At 52.6% G+C, this 18,231-nt stretch overlaps 2 protein-coding genes across 5 annotated transcripts; one reads left to right on the top strand and one right to left on the bottom strand.

Moving 5' to 3' along the window:
• Positions 1-1,818: 1,818 nt before the first annotated feature.
• LOC118918739 (Leucine-rich repeat-containing protein 29) lies at positions 1,819-14,998 on the bottom strand. Its single transcript, XM_057492648.1, is given in 10 exon segments — positions 1,819-1,987; positions 2,068-2,285; positions 2,491-2,634; positions 2,764-2,979; positions 4,128-4,180; positions 4,183-4,638; positions 4,641-4,703; positions 4,706-4,951; positions 4,954-5,110; positions 12,643-14,998. Coding segments are annotated over 10 exon segments (1,824 nt in total). The 5' UTR covers positions 12,745-14,998.
• A 906-nt stretch (positions 14,999-15,904) lies between these two features.
• Positions 15,905-18,100, top strand: TMEM208 (transmembrane protein 208). Of its 4 annotated transcripts, none has more exons than XM_036897838.2 (6): positions 15,905-16,038; positions 16,621-16,716; positions 17,193-17,252; positions 17,334-17,470; positions 17,635-17,719; positions 17,819-18,100. In XM_036897838.2, exons 1-6 carry the CDS (start codon positions 16,033-16,035, stop codon positions 17,954-17,956), a joined length of 522 nt encoding a protein of 173 aa, XP_036753733.1. In that variant the 5' UTR covers positions 15,905-16,032; the 3' UTR covers positions 17,957-18,100. The 4 variants fall into 4 exon arrangements, with proteins under 4 accessions (XP_036753733.1, XP_057348629.1, XP_036753734.1 ...); XM_057492646.1 differs by having other exon boundaries at positions 17,635-17,674; XM_036897839.2 differs by having other exon boundaries at positions 15,936-16,038; positions 16,552-16,716.
• Positions 18,101-18,231: the final 131 nt, after the last annotated feature.

Genomic DNA, 18,231 nt, shown 5'->3' on the forward strand with positions numbered 1-18,231 from the left:
ACCTCCTTTGGGGAATGTGCTGGGGGAGCACTTGCTCCACCTCCCCCAGCTCTGCTTCTGACTCAGACATCCAGGGCCTGACACACCCACTCCTGCATTCAGACACTTCCCACCACAGTTGAAATAGTCTGCTTTGAGTTCAAGGAGGAAAGCGGGGCAGGGATCCCAGATGCAGCTAAGTCTCCCAATACCATCAATTCTTCCTTCTCAAGATCTCCCATCTTATGTCCTAGCCACTGTCATCTTGGTAAGAACCTCCTGACTCCCTGCCTCTTGTCTTGCTCCTCCAGTCCTCTCAGTCCCAGTTACCCCACTGCTTTCTCAAACATGAAGCTGATCTGATTCCACCTTCACACACCACCCCCATCCTGTACTCCTTAATGCCTCCATTACCCATGGGCTAATGATCATGGTACCATGACTGAGCAGGGTTGAGGTGGGTTGCAGACGTGGTGGTTTAGGCCTCCTAACCAATGCCCGTGGCTTGCAGGGCTCTTGGGGCTTGGTCCAAGCTGGCATCCTTGGTGTACACGTCCCCAGCTCCAACTCTGGCCTGCCATGCACATTACCCAGTCCCTTCTGTCTGATTGCCTCTTCTGTCCCTCCTGCCTGCTTTTTCGCTGTCTGGGGTCCTTCCTTGGCCTCCCAGGCTAAGTTCTTTGCTGCCCGGACTCCTAGTCTGAGGTGCTTGTTTGTCCAGTGGTCAGTACCCTGCACGGTGGGCCGTCGGTGCCTGTTGGCTGATCTGGCCTGGGGGGCAGTAAAACCTCACTCTGCATCCCCATATAAAGCGCAGTGCCGCAGGCAGGAATCCTGGCTAGCTGCTCCTAGAACTGATGAACAAATAGGTAGACAAAATGTGGGTGGATGCATGGAGGGCCAGGTAGATGGGACTGCTCAGAGCTGCTGTTGAGAAGTCACTGGCACTGTTTAGGAGGTTGGATTAGATGACCTGTAATGACCCTTCCTACCCAGAAATGCCGTCTTCTTTCTTGTCCTTTTCTTCCCTCTGTCCTGAAGGCAGCCTCCTTCACTCAGTGTGCTTAATCAGCATGCCCCTGGGGGCTGGCTGGGACAGACGTGCCTTTGCTGTACACAGAAGCAGGACATACCTGGGGCCTCATGCTATGAGAGGCCCCTAAGCTTCTGGAGTCTCCCACTCTGTTGGGAAGCTAGGACCTGCTGGGGGTGCCTCTGGGGCCTTGGGCCAGGCAAGAGGAAGAAGTTGTCTATGAGCCTCTAGAGTCCTCCCCATTGTCCCTAGGATGGACCAGGCTGCTTCCACTGAGGTGGGGAGGGGAGGCGCCCTTTAGTCTGAGAACTTCGGAGGAGGTAGATTTGGAACTTTTAATCTTGTTTGGGTTTACAACAAAGACTGTGGCTTGCCTGCTAAAGCTCAGTGCGGGTAGAGGGTGGGAGAACTCCCTGTAGGAAACAAGGTGTGGCATAGGCCTTAGGGGTGGGAAGAGGGCAAGAGGCACAGGGTCTTCTCCTCCCCAGCACCACCTGTGGGTCTGGCCTCTGGACCCAGTCTTGGCCAGGAGAGCAAGAGCTGGCATTTCCAGAGGCCTGTGGCAGTGACATGGCAGCTGGAAAGAGGCTCCTGCTGGGCTGTGGGACAGACTGGGGCAGGAAGCCCCCTGGGCTTTCCTGGGTTAATCCTACCCACAGTCCTAGAAAAGGGGATAATAGCCTGGGGAAGGAGCCCTAGGGTATGTGGAAGAGTGAGGCAGGATGCACTGAGTGAAACTCAGGCCAGGGCTGAGGCCTAATGGAAGTGAGAGAGGCTGAGTCACAGGACTGGTTACTGATGTGGCCTCAGAGCATTAGGGTCAGGTCAGCCCCTCCCATGAAGTGGGACTGGACGCAGGTCACTTGGGGTGGTTGGGCTTGGAAGTACCTGACAGCAGCCATGCTAACACCAGAGCACATGGCCACATCTAACATCCGAAGCTGCTTGCATGCCTGCCCTATGGTATCCAGCATTCTGCAAGGAGACTATGGCTGAGAGCCTGAGCCAGAGTGGGGCCCCAGCCCAGCCTTGCACTGTGGTGTCATGGGACACACTGCTCTGTGAGCTGATTGCAGTTGTACAGGTTGAGGTGCTGCAGCCTTGGTCAGGAGCTGGCTGCCTGGGCCCAGCCCTCATCACTGAGGAGGCTGCAGTGGCTCAGCTTCAAGCACTCCAGGCTGGGGCAGCCCCTGGCCACTGCCACCAAGCCTTTGTCTGTGAGTTCAGGTAACAGGCTCAGTGAAAACTGCCTCAGCTGGGGGAACTGGAGCACCTGAAAGGATGGGGGTATGGTGGGGAGTGCAGTGTGGTGCTGGAGTCCAGGTCCCTTCTAGGTTCCCCCACCCCCAGCCAGAGGAATGGCTAAAGGTAGCAGAAGTCAGTGAGAAAGGAACTCCTTGCAAGCAAAGAGTAAACTACCCCAGGCCCCTGGCTTCAGCCCCAGGATCATCAGCCTATTTACACCCCCAGCCTCACACCTTGGCCAAACTGGCATCAGTCAGCTTGCTGCAGGCTGAGAGGTCCAGCTCCTGCAGGGCCTGCAGTGTGAGCAGCGAGGGGCCCTGGGGCTGTGGAGAAGGGTCCTTGGGGCCTGAGGCCCGATGCTCCAGCTCTCCATGTGGCTATGGGAAGATCCTGCTTCTAGGTTCCTCTGAGTTTGGCTCTCAAATGCTCTTAGAGAGTCAGGAGGGGTAGCAGGGCAGCCGAGTCCAGGGACCACCCCACCTTCCATGATCCTGAGGGTCTCACACCTGGCGCCCCTGTGCAGACTCCTCTCTTGGTTCCCCCAGCCCCAGAAGTCCCCAGTCTTGGAGCTCCTTGCACAGGGCCAGGCGCAGGTCTGAGAGGTGACGTAGGTAGGTGCATATGGCCTGCAGGGTCTTGTTGGTGAGGGCCCCCCAGGAGGCTAAGTCTAGCACCCTGAGGCTTGGGCCCAGCAATGGGATCAAGGAGAGCAGTGAGGCGTCCTAGGAGGGAAGGGGAGAAGGGAGAGAGCAATGGAGATGTGGTTTGTACCTGTAACCCGGCCCAGCAGGGATCACTAGGCAGGTTATGCCCAAGGTTCCAGGCAATAGGGGGCTCCCCGAGGGTCCACAGAGGGAAGCAACAATGTCCCTATGCTGGTGAAAGAGAGGTTATAGGGGTGGGAAACCAGGAGGGTTTGCTGGAAGACAAGGGTCTAGATTCTCTGGGGCAGGAAGGACACATGTGGAAATTTCTGAGGTATCTGCCCTGCCCAAGCTCCCAGCCCCTGCTGAAGGGGTGATCTGAGGCAGCCCTCTGACCACAGCTTATTGGACCAGTGGTGGACATCTGACCTACTGAGCCAATCAGTCATACTTTAAAATCTGAAACAGAACTGTGAGGTCACGGTGAGAGTAGGGCTGCCACCTGCCAGGAGCAGGAGCTACATGCAGGCAGAGTGGAGGGAGCTGGTCTATAGAGAGGTGCAGGCACAAAATCATGGAGCCCTAGAGAGAGCAGCTAAAAGATGCACAGGATGATAGTAAAGGGAAGGTGGAGTGGGGGCAGGGAAGGGAGGCACTTATTTGGGGAAAGGTTGATGGTTTTCAGGTTGGGAATGCCCTGGTCACAGTGACAGGCTGAAGGAATAATCTGCTAAAGAGAGAAAGACTGACATTGACAAGACAGGGATGTGACCCAGAGGGACAGGGCTGAGACCTACGGAAGGAGCTGGCTTCAGCCAAGAAATGACCCTGCTGCTTTCATATCACGCTGCCTCAGGCAACCACTTCTGTGTAAGCTCAGTGCTCATTCCCCGCAGGGCTTGGTTCTGCCACCCCTTCCTCCAGCTACCCCACCTCCAGAACACCTGCCCTCAGTTGCCCCTATGCAAATTAGCAGTTACTGAGCACTTGAGATGGGAGGTGCATGCCACCTCGTGGGCTGAGCCACCCTTGTCTCTGGAACCTCCCCCTACCTAGGCCCACAGTGGGGGCTGCAGGGAGGAGTGTGGCAGCAGCCCTTACTGTCTAGGCTTCTTTCCCTTCCAGATTGTCCCAAGTTCAGTTCTAACTGCTATTCCTTGGACATAAGCACTGGGCGGTTCCCCAGCCCCGGCCCTGGAGAGGAAGGAGAGGGACGGTGTGCTCACCTTGAGTGAGGAGCAATAGGCCAAGTTGAGGGAGACCAGTGGGAGTGGAGCTCCGTGCTCAGGGCCTGGGCCAATTCCTGCCCTTGCACCAGGCAGCACTCGGCCATATTGAGGCTCTGCAGCTCCCGCAGGTCCCCAAGGGCTGTGCATCCCCCATCCGTCAGACGCTGCAATATCCTTAGACTCAGGCGCTGCAGGTGCTGCAGACCCTGGCTCACAGCCAAGAGCGCCCTGCCAGCCAGTTCTGAGCAGCCGCTGAGGTCCAGGGAGATAAGGCCTGCTTGCTGATGACAAAGGGTAGCCACAGCTTCTGTGGAGAGGTTCTGGGAGCTGTGCAGGTTCAGCTCCTGCAGCTGCAGCCTAGACACTTGACCCAGGGCCTGCAAGGCCTCCGGCAGCAAGCCAGTGCCACTCAGGTCCAGGGCACACAGCCTACCAGCCTGCCTCTTCACAAATCACAGCACATTATGGAAAGAAAGTTGGGAGGGGGAGGAGTCCTGGGGGCCAATGCAGCCCAAGCTGGGCCAAGCTCAAAGGTGAGGTGACAATAGGCCAAGGAGAGGTGCTCCAGGCTTTAACACAGCTGCTGAGGCGGTTGAAGCTGAGGTCAGCCAGGTCCCGCAGGCCAGCCAAGTTGAGCTCACAGAGGCCACTCAATGCCTGCTGGACCTGCTGGGTTGTCTCAGGCTGAGCCAGCAGCATGCCTGATGTGAAGAGGCTGTTTCAGCCACTGAGGTCAAGGATACACAGGGCTGGGCAGCCCAGGATCAGGGCCACGAAGGAAGCCTCTGTGGGGCTGTCCCCACTGAGACACAAGCTCTCCGGTGTGGGCCCAGGTGGCAGGCAACAGACTGCAGCACCTGGTTGGAAGCTGGTGAGCCATCCAGTTTGGTTAGGCTGATGCAGGAGATGCCCCTGAGGCCCCACCTCTTGATGGCTGGGAGGGAGGCAGGGGACACTGGAATGTTGTACTGCACCTTTGTCTAAAGGGCAGCAGCAGGACCAGGGTTAACTCTGGGCTTCAGAGGGTGCTTGGGCCCTTGTATACTGGGGACCCCCTGTGGTGTGTGGGTAATGTGTGGTTGAGGGTGTACTGATGGTTAAGTAGGAGCTGGGAGGACAAGCCATATTGGGACTCAAAATAAATTATCATAAGGGGAGGGCAGGAAGGTTAGTGATGAACAGAACTTGGTGCCTATGGAGGGGTGGGGTCAGAGTGGGCAACTGGCATGCTGGGCACAGGGAGGCTGGGGGATGGTCTGGAGGAGACCCAGCAAAATCCCCAGGGGGCAGGAGGACAAAGTATTCTTGATCCCAAGCTTTGGGACTTTTGGAAAGTGGTCCTAGGACTCGTGGACTCAGTTCCTACTCCAGGGACTTAGAACTCAGCATTAGCTAAGTAACCAGCCTCCCCCACTTTCTCAAGAGCATATAAATATCCCTCAGAACAGGGAAGGTGGGGAGAAGTGAGGCAGGTGTCACTTACCACACCCTTGTGGCCCAGGTGCCAGAGGTCTAGGGCAGGCAGTGAGGCCTAGGTCTCCTTCAGTGTCTTAGCCACAAAATGTTTGCAGAAATGGGTTTTGTGTGTAAGTAAAAATGAGTACATGCACATGGGTATGTGTGTGTGCACCCACACTAATGTGTAGGCCCTGCATGCTCTGCAGCTCAAGATGTGCTTGGGATCCCTGAGGCTCATCTTTAGACAGTCTGATCTATCTGGGTAAGGAAGGAGAAGCCTCCTATTTCTGTTGGTGGAAGCTAAGAGAATGAATCTAACGTGCCTAGGAAGTTGAAGTGGTACTGCTGTAGAGGAACAGGGAGGTGAGAGTGGGGTAGGGCCTGGAGGCAACTTAAGGCTATGTTGTGGGAACACGCTGGCTTGTGAAATTTAGGGAGCCCCAGTTTTTACAGAACCTTCCCTGATTCTGTGCCAGAGAGAGCCAAAGGGAAGCTGGTACAGGTCTGTGTGGACCAGGTCTGTGGAAGGAAGAAGGCTTGGCTTCTAACATCCCAGCCCCATTTTCCTATCCTTGACAGATGCCCAGGTTGTAGGCAAATGATACTCAAAGAAGGCTCTTGTTTTCATGTATGAACACAATCCTGATGCAGGAAAGCAAGCTCCCTGTAAAACCTGTCCTGTCAGTAATGGCAAGAACAGGTTGATGTGCCCTACCTGTACTCCACAGAACGTCATCACAAGGGAATCAGAAAGGTAGAAATGACACGTAATAGGCCCTCCTGCAAGATATATAACAGATTTCTCCCAGGAAGACACATGGAACTCATTCCCAGGTGTGGAGAAACCAGCAGCAGCCACCTATGGCTGTCATTTTGGGAAGAAGTGTGCGGTAAGAGGTGGTGACAGCCCCAGGCTAGTTCCACAGGAATCAGTGGCCTGCTCAGGCTCCCCTTCCCGGAACAAGGTCAGTGTGGATGGGAGGAGTGCTCCCTACAGCTCCTCTTGTGGGCACTGGGGTAGTGGGGACTCCCAAGGGCCTAGGTCCCTCTCAGATTTCAAGAGAGCTGGGAAGACCCCAGTGTGAAGGTGGGGAGGAAAGGTTTTAGAAAGGAGAGAGAGAGCAGCCTCTAGCTATTTCAAGCCCTGCTTGACAGATGAGTCAGTCTGATGATGAAAAGTGAACTGTGGCTGGGGGAGTACAGAACAATTGCCCAGGCAGCACCAGCCCCCACCATCACATGCCATCCCACAGGCCCCAGCTCCAGTGGCCTTCAGTCTTCTTGTCTCTTTCCTTCCTGAGCCTTGGTGGCCAGGAATATTCTCCCCTCTCTCCCTGCCTCCCTATGAACAAGGCAGATAACAGCCAAGGAAGGACACTGGCAGTCAGCCCAGGGTTCAAGTTCAGGGATGGCTGGTGGCAGCAAAAGCCCTCAGATAAAGGAGCAGGGCCTGGCCTAAAGGTCTTCCAATTATTGAGAGGTTATATGCGTTGAGATTTGAGACCACCTCCCTGCTCTCTACCTTCTTGGTGTGGACAGGGCAGCTGCTAAGCCGTCACCCAGGTGGTCTACCCCAGAAGCCCAGGAGCAGGCTTTCAGGGATATTTATCATCTGTGGGGGGCACAGCAGCAGGCAAAAGCAGCAGACTCCTGGGATCCGCTCTTTGGCCTCGGTATAGGAAAGTCACCCTTCCTGGGCTCTAGGAAGATGCTTCTAGGGACCCAAAGGAGGACTGCAGGGGTACCTGGTCCAGCTTCAGCTGCCCCATCTACAGAGGGGCCAAATAGCCCCCAGCCTCCTCCTTTCCCAATGCTAGCATCTTAAGAGTGAATGCATAGTCATTTGGGAAATGCCCAAAGCCTGCTAAAAGTGAGCCATGTCCCTTGACTGTGAGAGGCCAGGATTTCATTGTGCCTAGTGAAGACCCGAACTGAGACTGCAGGACTGGTGGACAGGCTTGGGAAGCCACCTGACAGAGAAGTGGCCCTCCTGTCTGCTGGTACAGAAATCCAAAGCTACCATACCTGTTCTCAAGAAGGCCTCTGAGAAAATGTACGCCCTGACACCAGAGGCACTGGTCTCTATGCAGGAGTGAGACCTTGGGGATTGTTTCCAGAGGATCCTCTGCACCTTTATAACACCTCAGGCAGGAGAAAGCAGCAGAAGGCAGGAGCTGAACTGTCTTGAGTTTGTCAGTGACCAACTCAGCAGGTGAGCAGGGGTACTCCCCGAATGGGCAGAGCCTGCGCGTATGGGGCAGGGTGTTGCCATTGTCTCCCTTTCTATTAGAGAAAAATTGGGATTAAGTGGGGGCAGGCCAGGGGGAATAAGAAGTCACCAATCCAGCATCCTAGCCTGGCCTAATGAGGCATAGGCTCCAGCTTGGCCTTGGTGTGCTGGAACCTTCAATAGTACCTACTAGCCAGGGGCACTACCTCCTTATCTACCTGCCCACACCCAGGCTCTGAGAGGTGGTTACTGCCAAAAGGTTCTGCAGATTGTTGAATGTCAGCGGGGCCCAAGATGCCCACGTACCTGTGGCCTAGCCTCTCAGTGCTCCCGGCCTGGGTGGGGCTGAGTTTTGCAGAGGCACCAAATGTGTCTTTGTCAGCATCCTATCTGGGAACAGCCCCAGTGCTGAAATGGTGGGTTCTACTGTCCCAGACTCTGACCCTGCCTCTGCCCTCTCCTCACTCTCTGACTCCTATTCCAACCTCATCTGTACTCCTAGGGCCTGACTGCCCGCTCTGCCTCTCTGCCCTCCTCTTCCTTGCTGGACTCCAAGAGGCCTCCCCACTGATTACCCCTCCTCAGGGTCCTGTGACCCTGCCCATCATGTTGCTCTGCCCATTCTCCCTGCCCCTACCAGAGAGGGATAAGGAGCCCGCCACCTGCTCTGGGTCTGTGCTGGGGATACTCCTGAGGGACCAGACTCTCCCCTCTTGCCCATACCATCAGCACTGGACCCCTAACTCCTGCCATCTCCCCACCTCCCAGCTCTCTTCTCATCCCCCTCAAGATTTCTCTCCAAGCCCACCATATTCTCCAGCCCCCAGTGACACTGCAGCCCCCTCCCCTCCCTCCAGCCTTCTCAGAGATGACTTGTTCTGTTTCAGAGAGGAACCAAGGCCATCATCAGATGGGAAGGCCCTCCTTTTGCCCTGTTCACATCCACCAGTGACTCATGGCAGGGCCTATCCTAGCCTCCTTCTTTCTCCTGCTCTTTGGTTCTAGGCTCCTTCTTTTGGCCTACTGAGCCTGTCTCCTACCTTCTTCCTTGGGAACCCTACAGCCTCTGCCTTTCCACTGCTCCTTCATCAGAATCACAAACATCCCATGGTCTGAAAGACCAAAAAGCCTCCCTCGATCATGCACCCTCCTCTCACCTCTCCTGTTTCATCCCTTCCTCTGCAGCCATACTTCCTGGAAGCACATGGGCCTACCCACACCCACCTGCTCAACCCTTGCCTCACTCATTTACCCCTCCACTACTGCTCCCACTCCTTTCTGGCATCAGTTTCCCTCCAGCAAGGTCATCAGCGTCTGGGGGATCTTTTGCAGCCTCCCCCAAGTGTCCTTTCTGCCGTGCCACCTGCCGTGGTTGGCCAGTTTCTCCAACTTTACCATCCTGGCTCTCCTACCTTCTAGCCTGCTCCCCATCAGCCTCTTTTGGGGTCACCAAGGAAGAGAGAGATCCAGTCCATAGACAAGTGGGTTCCCCAAGGTATGTTCCACTCCACCACACACATGTGCACATGCGCAGGCACACTCTTTGTCCCCCTCCATGTGCACCCCAGCAGACTGTACCTCATCCTATTCCAACTGCTTCATTTGGAGTCCATGTCTTTTTCCAAACGGTGGACCCTGAGCAGTTACCTAATGGACCTCTCTCCAGATACACGGATGCAACATGCCCAAATATGGATTCACTATCTTACCCCAACTCTGCCCCTTCTAAACTCTCAGTGCCTCTATCAAGTCACCTAACAGGGAAATCTAGGGCTCATCCCACACTCCTCTCTCACTCCCCACAGCCACAATGATCAAAGTCCCTTCCATTTCATCTCCTTGCTGTACTATAGAATGTCCCTCTGTTCCCACCTCACTGCCTGAAGTTTGGGTTCCCTTGTTTATCAGAACACATGACAGCAGTTCCCTCATCAGGTCCTCGCCTCCAGTCTCTCTGGATCCAATCTGTTCTTGGCACTGGCACCAGGTGATCCTTACAAAAGGTGAACTGACCATGCTCTTCAGACCCTGGGGTGGCTCTCCTCTCCACAGGACAGAGGCTGAGCTTCCGGGCTGGCGTTCAAGCCCATCTCTGCCAGTGCCCTGCGCACTTCTACTGCGTCTTTGCCACACCCTGCTCCCCGTTCTCCCGACCCTGTCTTGGAATGGCAAATTCTGACTCTTGTCTCATGTTGCCACGCCTCAGCTCAGCTGCTTTTTCTGTGTGGTTGGGTGGGGGGTTCTCACACCTCACCTACTCCTATTTGTCTACTTAGCATGTAGTTTTCCTCTCTCAAGACTCAGCCCAGGTATCCCCTCCTCCACGAAGTCTTTTCTGAGTCTTTCCTCTAAATCTCTGGTGTGCCTCACACGACTTGAATGCAGAACCCCACCCTCTCCTTTTGGCTTGTGCTTAACTCCCTCTGACTACCAACTCCTGAATGCTGTGTCTTCCCCAGCCCTCACCCCCAGAGCCCAGCACAGTGCCAGGCACAGGCAGGCGGTGTCAACCTCTGAGGGAGTGAGGCCTCTCCATGTGTCTCTGGTAACTTTCTGTCTTCTTTCTGCCCCGTGAGTATTCTAACCTCTGCTGAGGCCCTGGCCTCTACGTCTCTTATTATTCCCCTAAGATAACTTGGCCTTCAAATTCACCAAAGAGGCCACTTGTCTCTGAAGAAGTTTATCAGCAAACGGCTCCACAATGCTGCCCCCCACTTCCTAAGGAGAGGTGACAGACCCTCCATTCTATTCGAGACCAAGCCTGTACCACCTCAGGTATCCTCCACCCCTACCCCTCTCCTCCCTGCACCCATCCCTCCTCTAGTGACTCCCTTCAGCATATAAACACATTTGAGATTTCTCGCAATTAACATCCTTTTGTTGTGCTCCCCTCAACCTCTTGTTACTGCCCTATATATTTCCTTCCTTTCATGGGGCAATTTCTTGCAAGTGAGGTCACTCTCTGACACTCCCTTTCTTCTCTCATTTAGTCCTCAACCTACCTGGCTTTTCCTCTCAGATGCGAAATGTTGCTGAAGCCACTGCTGACCACCCTGGATGCCAAACATCACAGGCACTATCTATTCCCTATTTTCTGGACTCTTAGTGGGATTTCACAGTTAAGTCACCCACTCCTCACTTTGAATGCTCTTTGCCTTTGATTACTTCTGTGCCCTCTTCTCACTGGAGTCTTGCTTTTCCACTGGACACCCTGGACTGGTGCCCACCCCTGAGGTGTTCTCTGTGGCTTGCTGTTCCTATGGCTCTTCATGCTCTCCCTGGGGGAAGTTACTTAGATCCATGGCTTCAACTTCCATCCATTCTTAGTGACACCCAAATATACATATATTACCTAGACCCTTCACTTGAATTCTTCCCCCAGGAAGCCAGCTACCAACCAGATCTCACCATCTGGATGTCTTATGCTTCAAATTTTCAACAAGTCCAAATCAAATTCCTTTAGACACTAAGCTCAATGACATTGGATAGATAACTTGACAACAGACCCTACTTATACACACACATTTAATATGTGACAGAGGACGGGTACCAGCCAGCAGTGAAGGGGAAGATTATGCAGACATGGTATCTGGGCTATTTGAAAACTAATCAGTTTAGCTTCTTACTTCATAGCACAACTCAAAATAATTTCACCAATAAAAAAGTTAATATGAAAATTAAAGCCATAAAACAAGAAAAATAATTTTACTATGGACCTATAACTGCTCTAAAAAAGTCTAATTTAAAAAAACAGAAGAAAAATATGAGTGTATATTTACCAAATCTTTGAAGAGGCAAGGAATTTCTAAGTTTGAAGAGCAATGGGAGAAGAAAGAAAGAAAATGATGTTCAGAATCTACAACCTAGAAATGTAACCTCTGTATCTCATATATAAACACTTATCTATAAATCAAATGAAATGGCAAACATACTAGGAATATATTTCAATAAGTATGTAAAAGATTCATCTCTTTAATGTATACAAAGTTCATACAAATGGGTAAGAAAAATACTAAAATCCCAAAAGTTAAATGGAGAAAGAACATGAATAAACAAAAGAGGGAAATATAAATGGTCAGCTAATGAGCAAACTGCTCAACCACAGAAATCAAAGAAAAGTCAAAATTAAAACAAAGTCTTTCAAATTGTAACAGAAGTCTCAATTCACCTCCTTGCTGGGCTGTGTCCCTTTACTCTGACTTGCCCTCCCCAGGCCATTCCACACTGCAAAGCTCTAAGACACAAATCATACTGTGTTTGTCACTCCCCCACCTTAACATCCCTTTAAGGGCTCCATGGAGAAAGCCCTAGCAATGCCACTTGGCACATTTGCCAACCAGAAGCCTGACACCTTTCTAGCCTCATCTCCCACCCACATCAAAGCTCCAGTCATACAGAACTTGTATGGTCATTTCCAGAACTATTTCATACTTGGTATCTTCCATTGTACTGTTACCAGTCCTGGAAGGTCAACATTCATCCTCATCCTATTCTTTTAGGAAGCCTTCCCTGATGCTGCTGGTCTCTGACTATCCTTCTTCATGTCCCCATTGCACCCTTCAATCCAGTGTCATAGAACTGAGCACACAATATCTCCATCACTCACGTACTTGTCTCTCACTTCACTGGACTATAAGCTTAGGGGAGGGGACTATGTCTTATTCAGCTGTGCGGTCCCTGCACTGTACCCAGAGCCAAGTGTGTATGAATGTGATGTATGTGTGAATATGTATGCATGAGTGAATGGACAAGATATGAGCAGGGCCATAAGCAAGCTGAAGTGGGACACAACTGAGAATGCACCAGGTGAGGGTGGCACCTTACCTCCCGAAGGGCATTCTGGACTGCACAGTACCAAGCCCGACTCACGAGGGAGGCCTCTTTCTGATCTGACAGAGGCAGGAAGCTCAGAATATATGTGAGCATCTGCAGGAAGAAGACAGGGCATTGGGGGCTGTTAGAGCTGGGGGCCTTGGGAATCTTCTCCAGCCGACTGCACAGTAGGTCTCATGGGACTGGAACACTGGCTTCATGTTGGATCCTAAGCTTCACAGAGTCTTCACTTCCCCTCTTCCATCTCTGGGTATCTTTTCACTGTGAACAAACTTTTCCTGAGCCTTGTCTGAATACAGGTTTGTACTGACTGATAAAAATCAAACTTCCTGCTCAGTTTGGTGAAAAAAGCCTGGGCATCAAGACCAGATAAACCTAGTTCAAATCCTTACTCAATCAACTGATCTCTTAGAGCCTTATTTTCCTTAACTGTAAAATGGCAATTGTAATGAGTTTTACATGGCTTATTTTGTGTGAGAATTAAGTAACATAGTTAAATGTCCTACATAGGATCTAAAACACAGCAAGTCAGGAGCTCGTCCTCTCATCTTCAGGAAGTTATACCCCTTCCTTCTGCCCTCCCAGGTCCAGCTCTGGGACCCCCATCTTCCCCCAGTTTCTCCACTGCCAACTTGCTTTTTCAGCTGGCTGTTAAGATATGACCCCAGCAAGACCCAGCCCAAGAGGCTCAGGCCCTCATTCCATCTATGCTCTGTGAGGCCTGGTTGGGGGCAGGTGGGGGCAGTAAAGTTGCAGGCCCTGAAAGAGACTAGGAAGGGAATTGACTGTGAGGCCAGGAATGATCTGATATTAACCATCTTTTTCTTCTGGAGTCTTTCCTCCTTGATTCCTGTGATGCTATGTTTTCTAGGGCTCCACTCAGCACTCCAACTGCCCTGTCTCTGGATTCTTCTATGGCTCCTAGGGCTCAGACCTGGGTCTTTCAATCTGTTTACTTCCTAGGGTAAATTTATTTGCATGGCTTCAACAGTTACTCTATAGGATAACCAGAGATTCAATATCCCCATATTGTCTTAGCATTCATGTGCTAATCCAGTGTGTTGCCAACTGTCTATGGAATCCTTCAACCAAATGATTTACCAACACCATCTCAACCAAAATTCACATTCTGCCCTCAGTCCAAAGCATCCCCTCCTCCCAGCTTTCCAGGGCCTCAGCGTCAATGCTAATGTGCGTGTCGCCTGAATATCCTGATAATACTTTGAACTTTTCATGCTCTTCTGTCCCTTGCTCTCGGATATAGCTGTAAGGCACAGGCTTTAGGGCAGGCTAACTTAGACTCATTTAAATCCTAGCTAACATGAAATACAATAGGTATGATGTGCTTGACACCTAGTAGATGTTCTATAAATGGTTGCTGGATTGCTGTTATTAGTATTCTACCTCTGAAACTTTACCACCTTAGAAGCCCAGATCGTCATCACTCCAAACCTAGATTCCTTCCACAATCACCCATTTGACCTCCCTGCCTCCACCTTGCTAACCATTGGGCACATTGCAACAAAGTTAATTTTCCCAAAAAAACACCTTTCAATCTCAGCACACCCTGATGAAGACCTTCAGGGTATCCTGGTACCCTCAGGACAAAAATCTCTATTTGGGTTAGCACTGCCAGGCCTCCATGCCTGACTGCACTTCTGATCCCAGAGCTTCCCCAATCCAGTATCCCCACTGTCCTACAAACATAGCATGTCTATTTCTTTTTGCCTATGGAGGCCTTTCCTGGAATGCCCTTTCTTAAGCTTGACCTACCTCATCAGCCCATTCAGATCTCTTCTTCTCTTCTCTGATCCCTAGCACACAGAAGGGGTTCAGCCAATACTTACTGGATTGAATTAAGGATGGACAGTCCTCTACCTCTATTTTCACCAAATGTTTGCACAGAGAAGGGGTAGGGTGATAAAGCGATCATTATCAAGAGGAGAATGACTGGGGAGGACAGCCTTCTGGGCCAGGGAGGCTTGGCATGGGGAAGAGAAACACTGATGGGGACTGGGACTGACTAAGCTCCTGACCCTAGTAGAAGGCATGGAAACCTGTCTCAACTGAGTTAAGATAATGGCCATCCTGTCTTCTGGGACTCAGCAGCCAACCCAAGGAGCAAAGGGAAAGGGCATTAAACCTGTTCTCACTGAGGGGAAGGAGCATCAGTATTTGAGCTGAGCTAGGGGGTGGCCATTCTAGAGAGACCAGAGAAAGCAGTGATAAGTATGAAATTGCCATTCCATGAACCCCATCCCAACAGGCTACTAGAGATAGGACTGGTCATTCCTGAGATCTGTGGGCCAGAAGATATCCTCTGGAGCCAAGGAAAAAGGATGCCATTGCAGGGGGCTTAATGGTGTTGGAGCAGTCCTGCTCTTGCTAAGTGAAAGACGCACCATTTCAGGGCGTTTGAGGAAAGGGGAACCTGTCTCTAATGGACATCTGGAGGGGGCTGCAACTCTCAGGACAAAAGGGATGGAGTGGCCACCCCAAGAACCCACTGGGGACAAAATCTGTTATCTCTCTCTGGCCAGTGACAGCGGAGTGGTCTTGGTCCAGGCTAATAAGAGACAAACATCCCATGGGGTAAAAAGGAAGGGCCAGTCATTTCTAGGGGCCCCAGAGAGATGGGGAGCAGGCCTGTTCATGAAGAAACTCAGCGACCATGCCCGGAGTTGATGGCAGAGGGCAGTCTGTCTCCCACCCCTAGGGGGAGGGAAGCGGCAGTCTCTCGGGGCAGAGGGAATGGAACGATTGTTCCAAGGGGCCAGTGGGGATAAGTAAGATCAGTTACCCGTCGGGGACGATGGGATGCAGAGGACATCTTCCAGAACTAAGGAGGGGCGACTATCTCAAGAGAACGGGTATAGGCAGAGACCCTGTTCTCGCTGAGGTAACAACAGCTAACTCCTAGGGCTGTTGGGGAAGGAGAGGATGGCTCCCCAAGCTAAGGGGACGGAATGGCCCAAAGGCGGGCCGTTACCCATAGCTTGCAGGTCCAAGGATCCCCGAGGCGGGTCGTTTCCGCGAGGCAGGTGGGGCCGGGCGAGCTGTCTGACGGCCCCTCCCCACAGCTCGCGATCCCGAAGGCGGGGCCTGTCCCGAGCTAGGCCTAAGTGTGGCTTCCTCTCACCTCCAGGGACAGCGACTCCGCCATCGCATCCCTGCCGCCTCCGCCCCCGCGCAAGGCTTTCTGGGAAGTGTAGTCTCACGACCTTGGGAGGTGGGCCTTGGGAAGGAAGTGGCCCTCCACTTCCGTCCCAGTTGTGACGATTAGGATCTGCACCGGAAGTGCCTTGCTGCCGATGTGGTACCTACTGACTGTGGTTACGGTCGTTTTCCCTTGTTTCCCTGGCTGGGTATCTTGATCGCACAATGGCGGTAAGGAGTGCTGGTATGGCGGGGTCCACATCAGCAAAGCGTTCCCGGGGCCGGGCCGGGGGACTAAAAACAGAGGAAGGACATCAAAGGAAGCGGGTCAGCCAGATGAGGGCGCCATACAGGTTGGACTGTGCTAGAGCGAGCTACGAGGCTGGAGAGGCTCTGGGCTGTACTGTAACTGGTGCCGGAGGGCGGTGGGCGTCAAGACAGATACTACCAGGTGGCCTGAGATCTGAGGGGCTTGAAGGAGGGGCGTCAGGCGAGATCTGGAGTACTGCAGCAGAGATCAGAGAGGGGCACATTCAACGCCACTCAGGAGTCCCCTTCAGTCTAAAGCTGGACCTTATCAGGGGAGCCTGAAGTGTTAAATTGTTCTAGGGCGAACCCGAGGAGATCATAGCTAGGAGAGCTAGAAAGATGGTGTCAACCCTAAGCAGGATGGACTGGAAGGGTGCTAGGTTTGAGCATCATAGGGACCTGGCCGAGATGCATATGGAATTCTGTATTAACCAGACTGGTGGGGTGAGTGAGGAGGACCCTGGATGAGGAAGGATTTGACAGCATCTCACCATCCCTCTGCAGCCCAAGGGCAAAGTGGGCACAAGAGGGAAGAAGCAGATATTTGAAGAGAACAGAGAGACCCTGAAGTTCTACTTACGGATCATACTGGGGGCCAATGTAAGTGCCTGTCTCTTTGCTTCTATGCCCACCCAAGGCCCACAGACCTTAGCTCTCGGGTGTGTGTGTGTGTGCACGCACCGGCACGCTCGCTCGCACAGGAGTGGTGTGGTGGTAGTGGTATGGAGGCTCCATAAGAAAACTCTAGTTAAAAAGAAACCAGAAAGGATCCTGGCACAGAGAAAGTGCTGACTCAGCAAAACAAAACGGAACCAAAACTGCAATGAAGTTGTGAGTCTTGGATGCTCTTGAGAGCCCTTCCCATCCCAAATACACAGGGGCTTCTTTTCTGGGCTGATGTGTCAGAGGGGAGTCTGAGTATTTGGGACTCAGAGAACAGACCCCTTTCCCCACTGAACCCTGTAAGAAACAACCTCTCCTGTTCTATAGCATGGCCTAACTTTCAGTCAGAGTTGAAGGACACCCATGGTTTAGAGTAGCTTTTGATCCCAGGCTGATCCTGTGTCTGTTTGCAGGCCATTTACTGTCTTGTGACCTTGATCTTCTTCTATTCATCTGCCTCGTTTTGGGCCTGGGTAAGTATCCCCCACCCTGAGAAGGGGATGAGTGCACAGGGTCAGTGGCTGGCTTTTGATACCCGCATTCTTGTTCTGCAGATGGCTCTGGGTTTTAGTTTGGCAGTATATGGGGCCAGCTACCACTCTATGAGCTCGATGGCACGGGCAGCCTTCTCTGAGGATGGGGCCCTGATAGATGGTGGAATGGACCTCAACATGGAGCAGGGCATGGCAGAGTGAGTGTCCCCCACCGCCAGCCCAGGTGAGCGGCCCCAGGGCTGGGGTGCTGGGGTCCAGATAGCCTGACCCACAACTGCCTGCAGCTTTTAGAGGGAGGAAGGGAGATGAACTGGGGCCTGTCTACTATTTTTGGCCGTTGCAGCCTCCCTTGTATCCACAGGCACCTTAAGGATGTGATCCTACTGACAGCCATCGTGCAGGTGCTCAGCTGCTTCTCCCTCTATATCTGGTCCTTCTGGCTTCTGGTGCGTGGGTTGTGGGGCACCCAAGAAGGGGCTAGGGCATCTAACCCTTCTCTTTGTTCATCCCCTGTATCTGGCTTGAAGTTACCTTTTCTGTCCTAGGCTCCAGGTCGCGCCCTTTACCTGCTGTGGGTGAATGTGCTGGGCCCTTGGTTCACAGCAGACAGTGGTGCCCCAGTGCCAGAGTACAATGAGAAACGGCAGCGCCGACAGGAGCGGCGGCAGATGAAGCGGTTATAGCCACTGACGTTGTGGCCACAGGCTTCTGGGCCCTGGGTGGCACTGTCAGGCTGCATGTCCCTCATACCAGGAGCAATGAGGGCCAAGTCAAGGGGCCAAAAGCTGTCTAAGGTATAGACTGTTGAATAAATGGCTTATAATGTAGCTTATGGCTGTTTGGGTAATAATGAGGGAAGAGGCAGGAAGAGCCAGTCCTTTGGTGTTACCCTCTTGCTACAGTCCCACTTTGGTGAGCACCTTGAAAAAAGAAAAAGGCTCTTAGATTGGCTAGGAAA

Source organism: Manis pentadactyla, chromosome 15, assembly GCF_030020395.1.
Source record: "Manis pentadactyla isolate mManPen7 chromosome 15, mManPen7.hap1, whole genome shotgun sequence".
In the NCBI taxonomy this organism is placed as follows: domain Eukaryota; kingdom Metazoa; phylum Chordata; class Mammalia; order Pholidota; family Manidae; genus Manis; species Manis pentadactyla.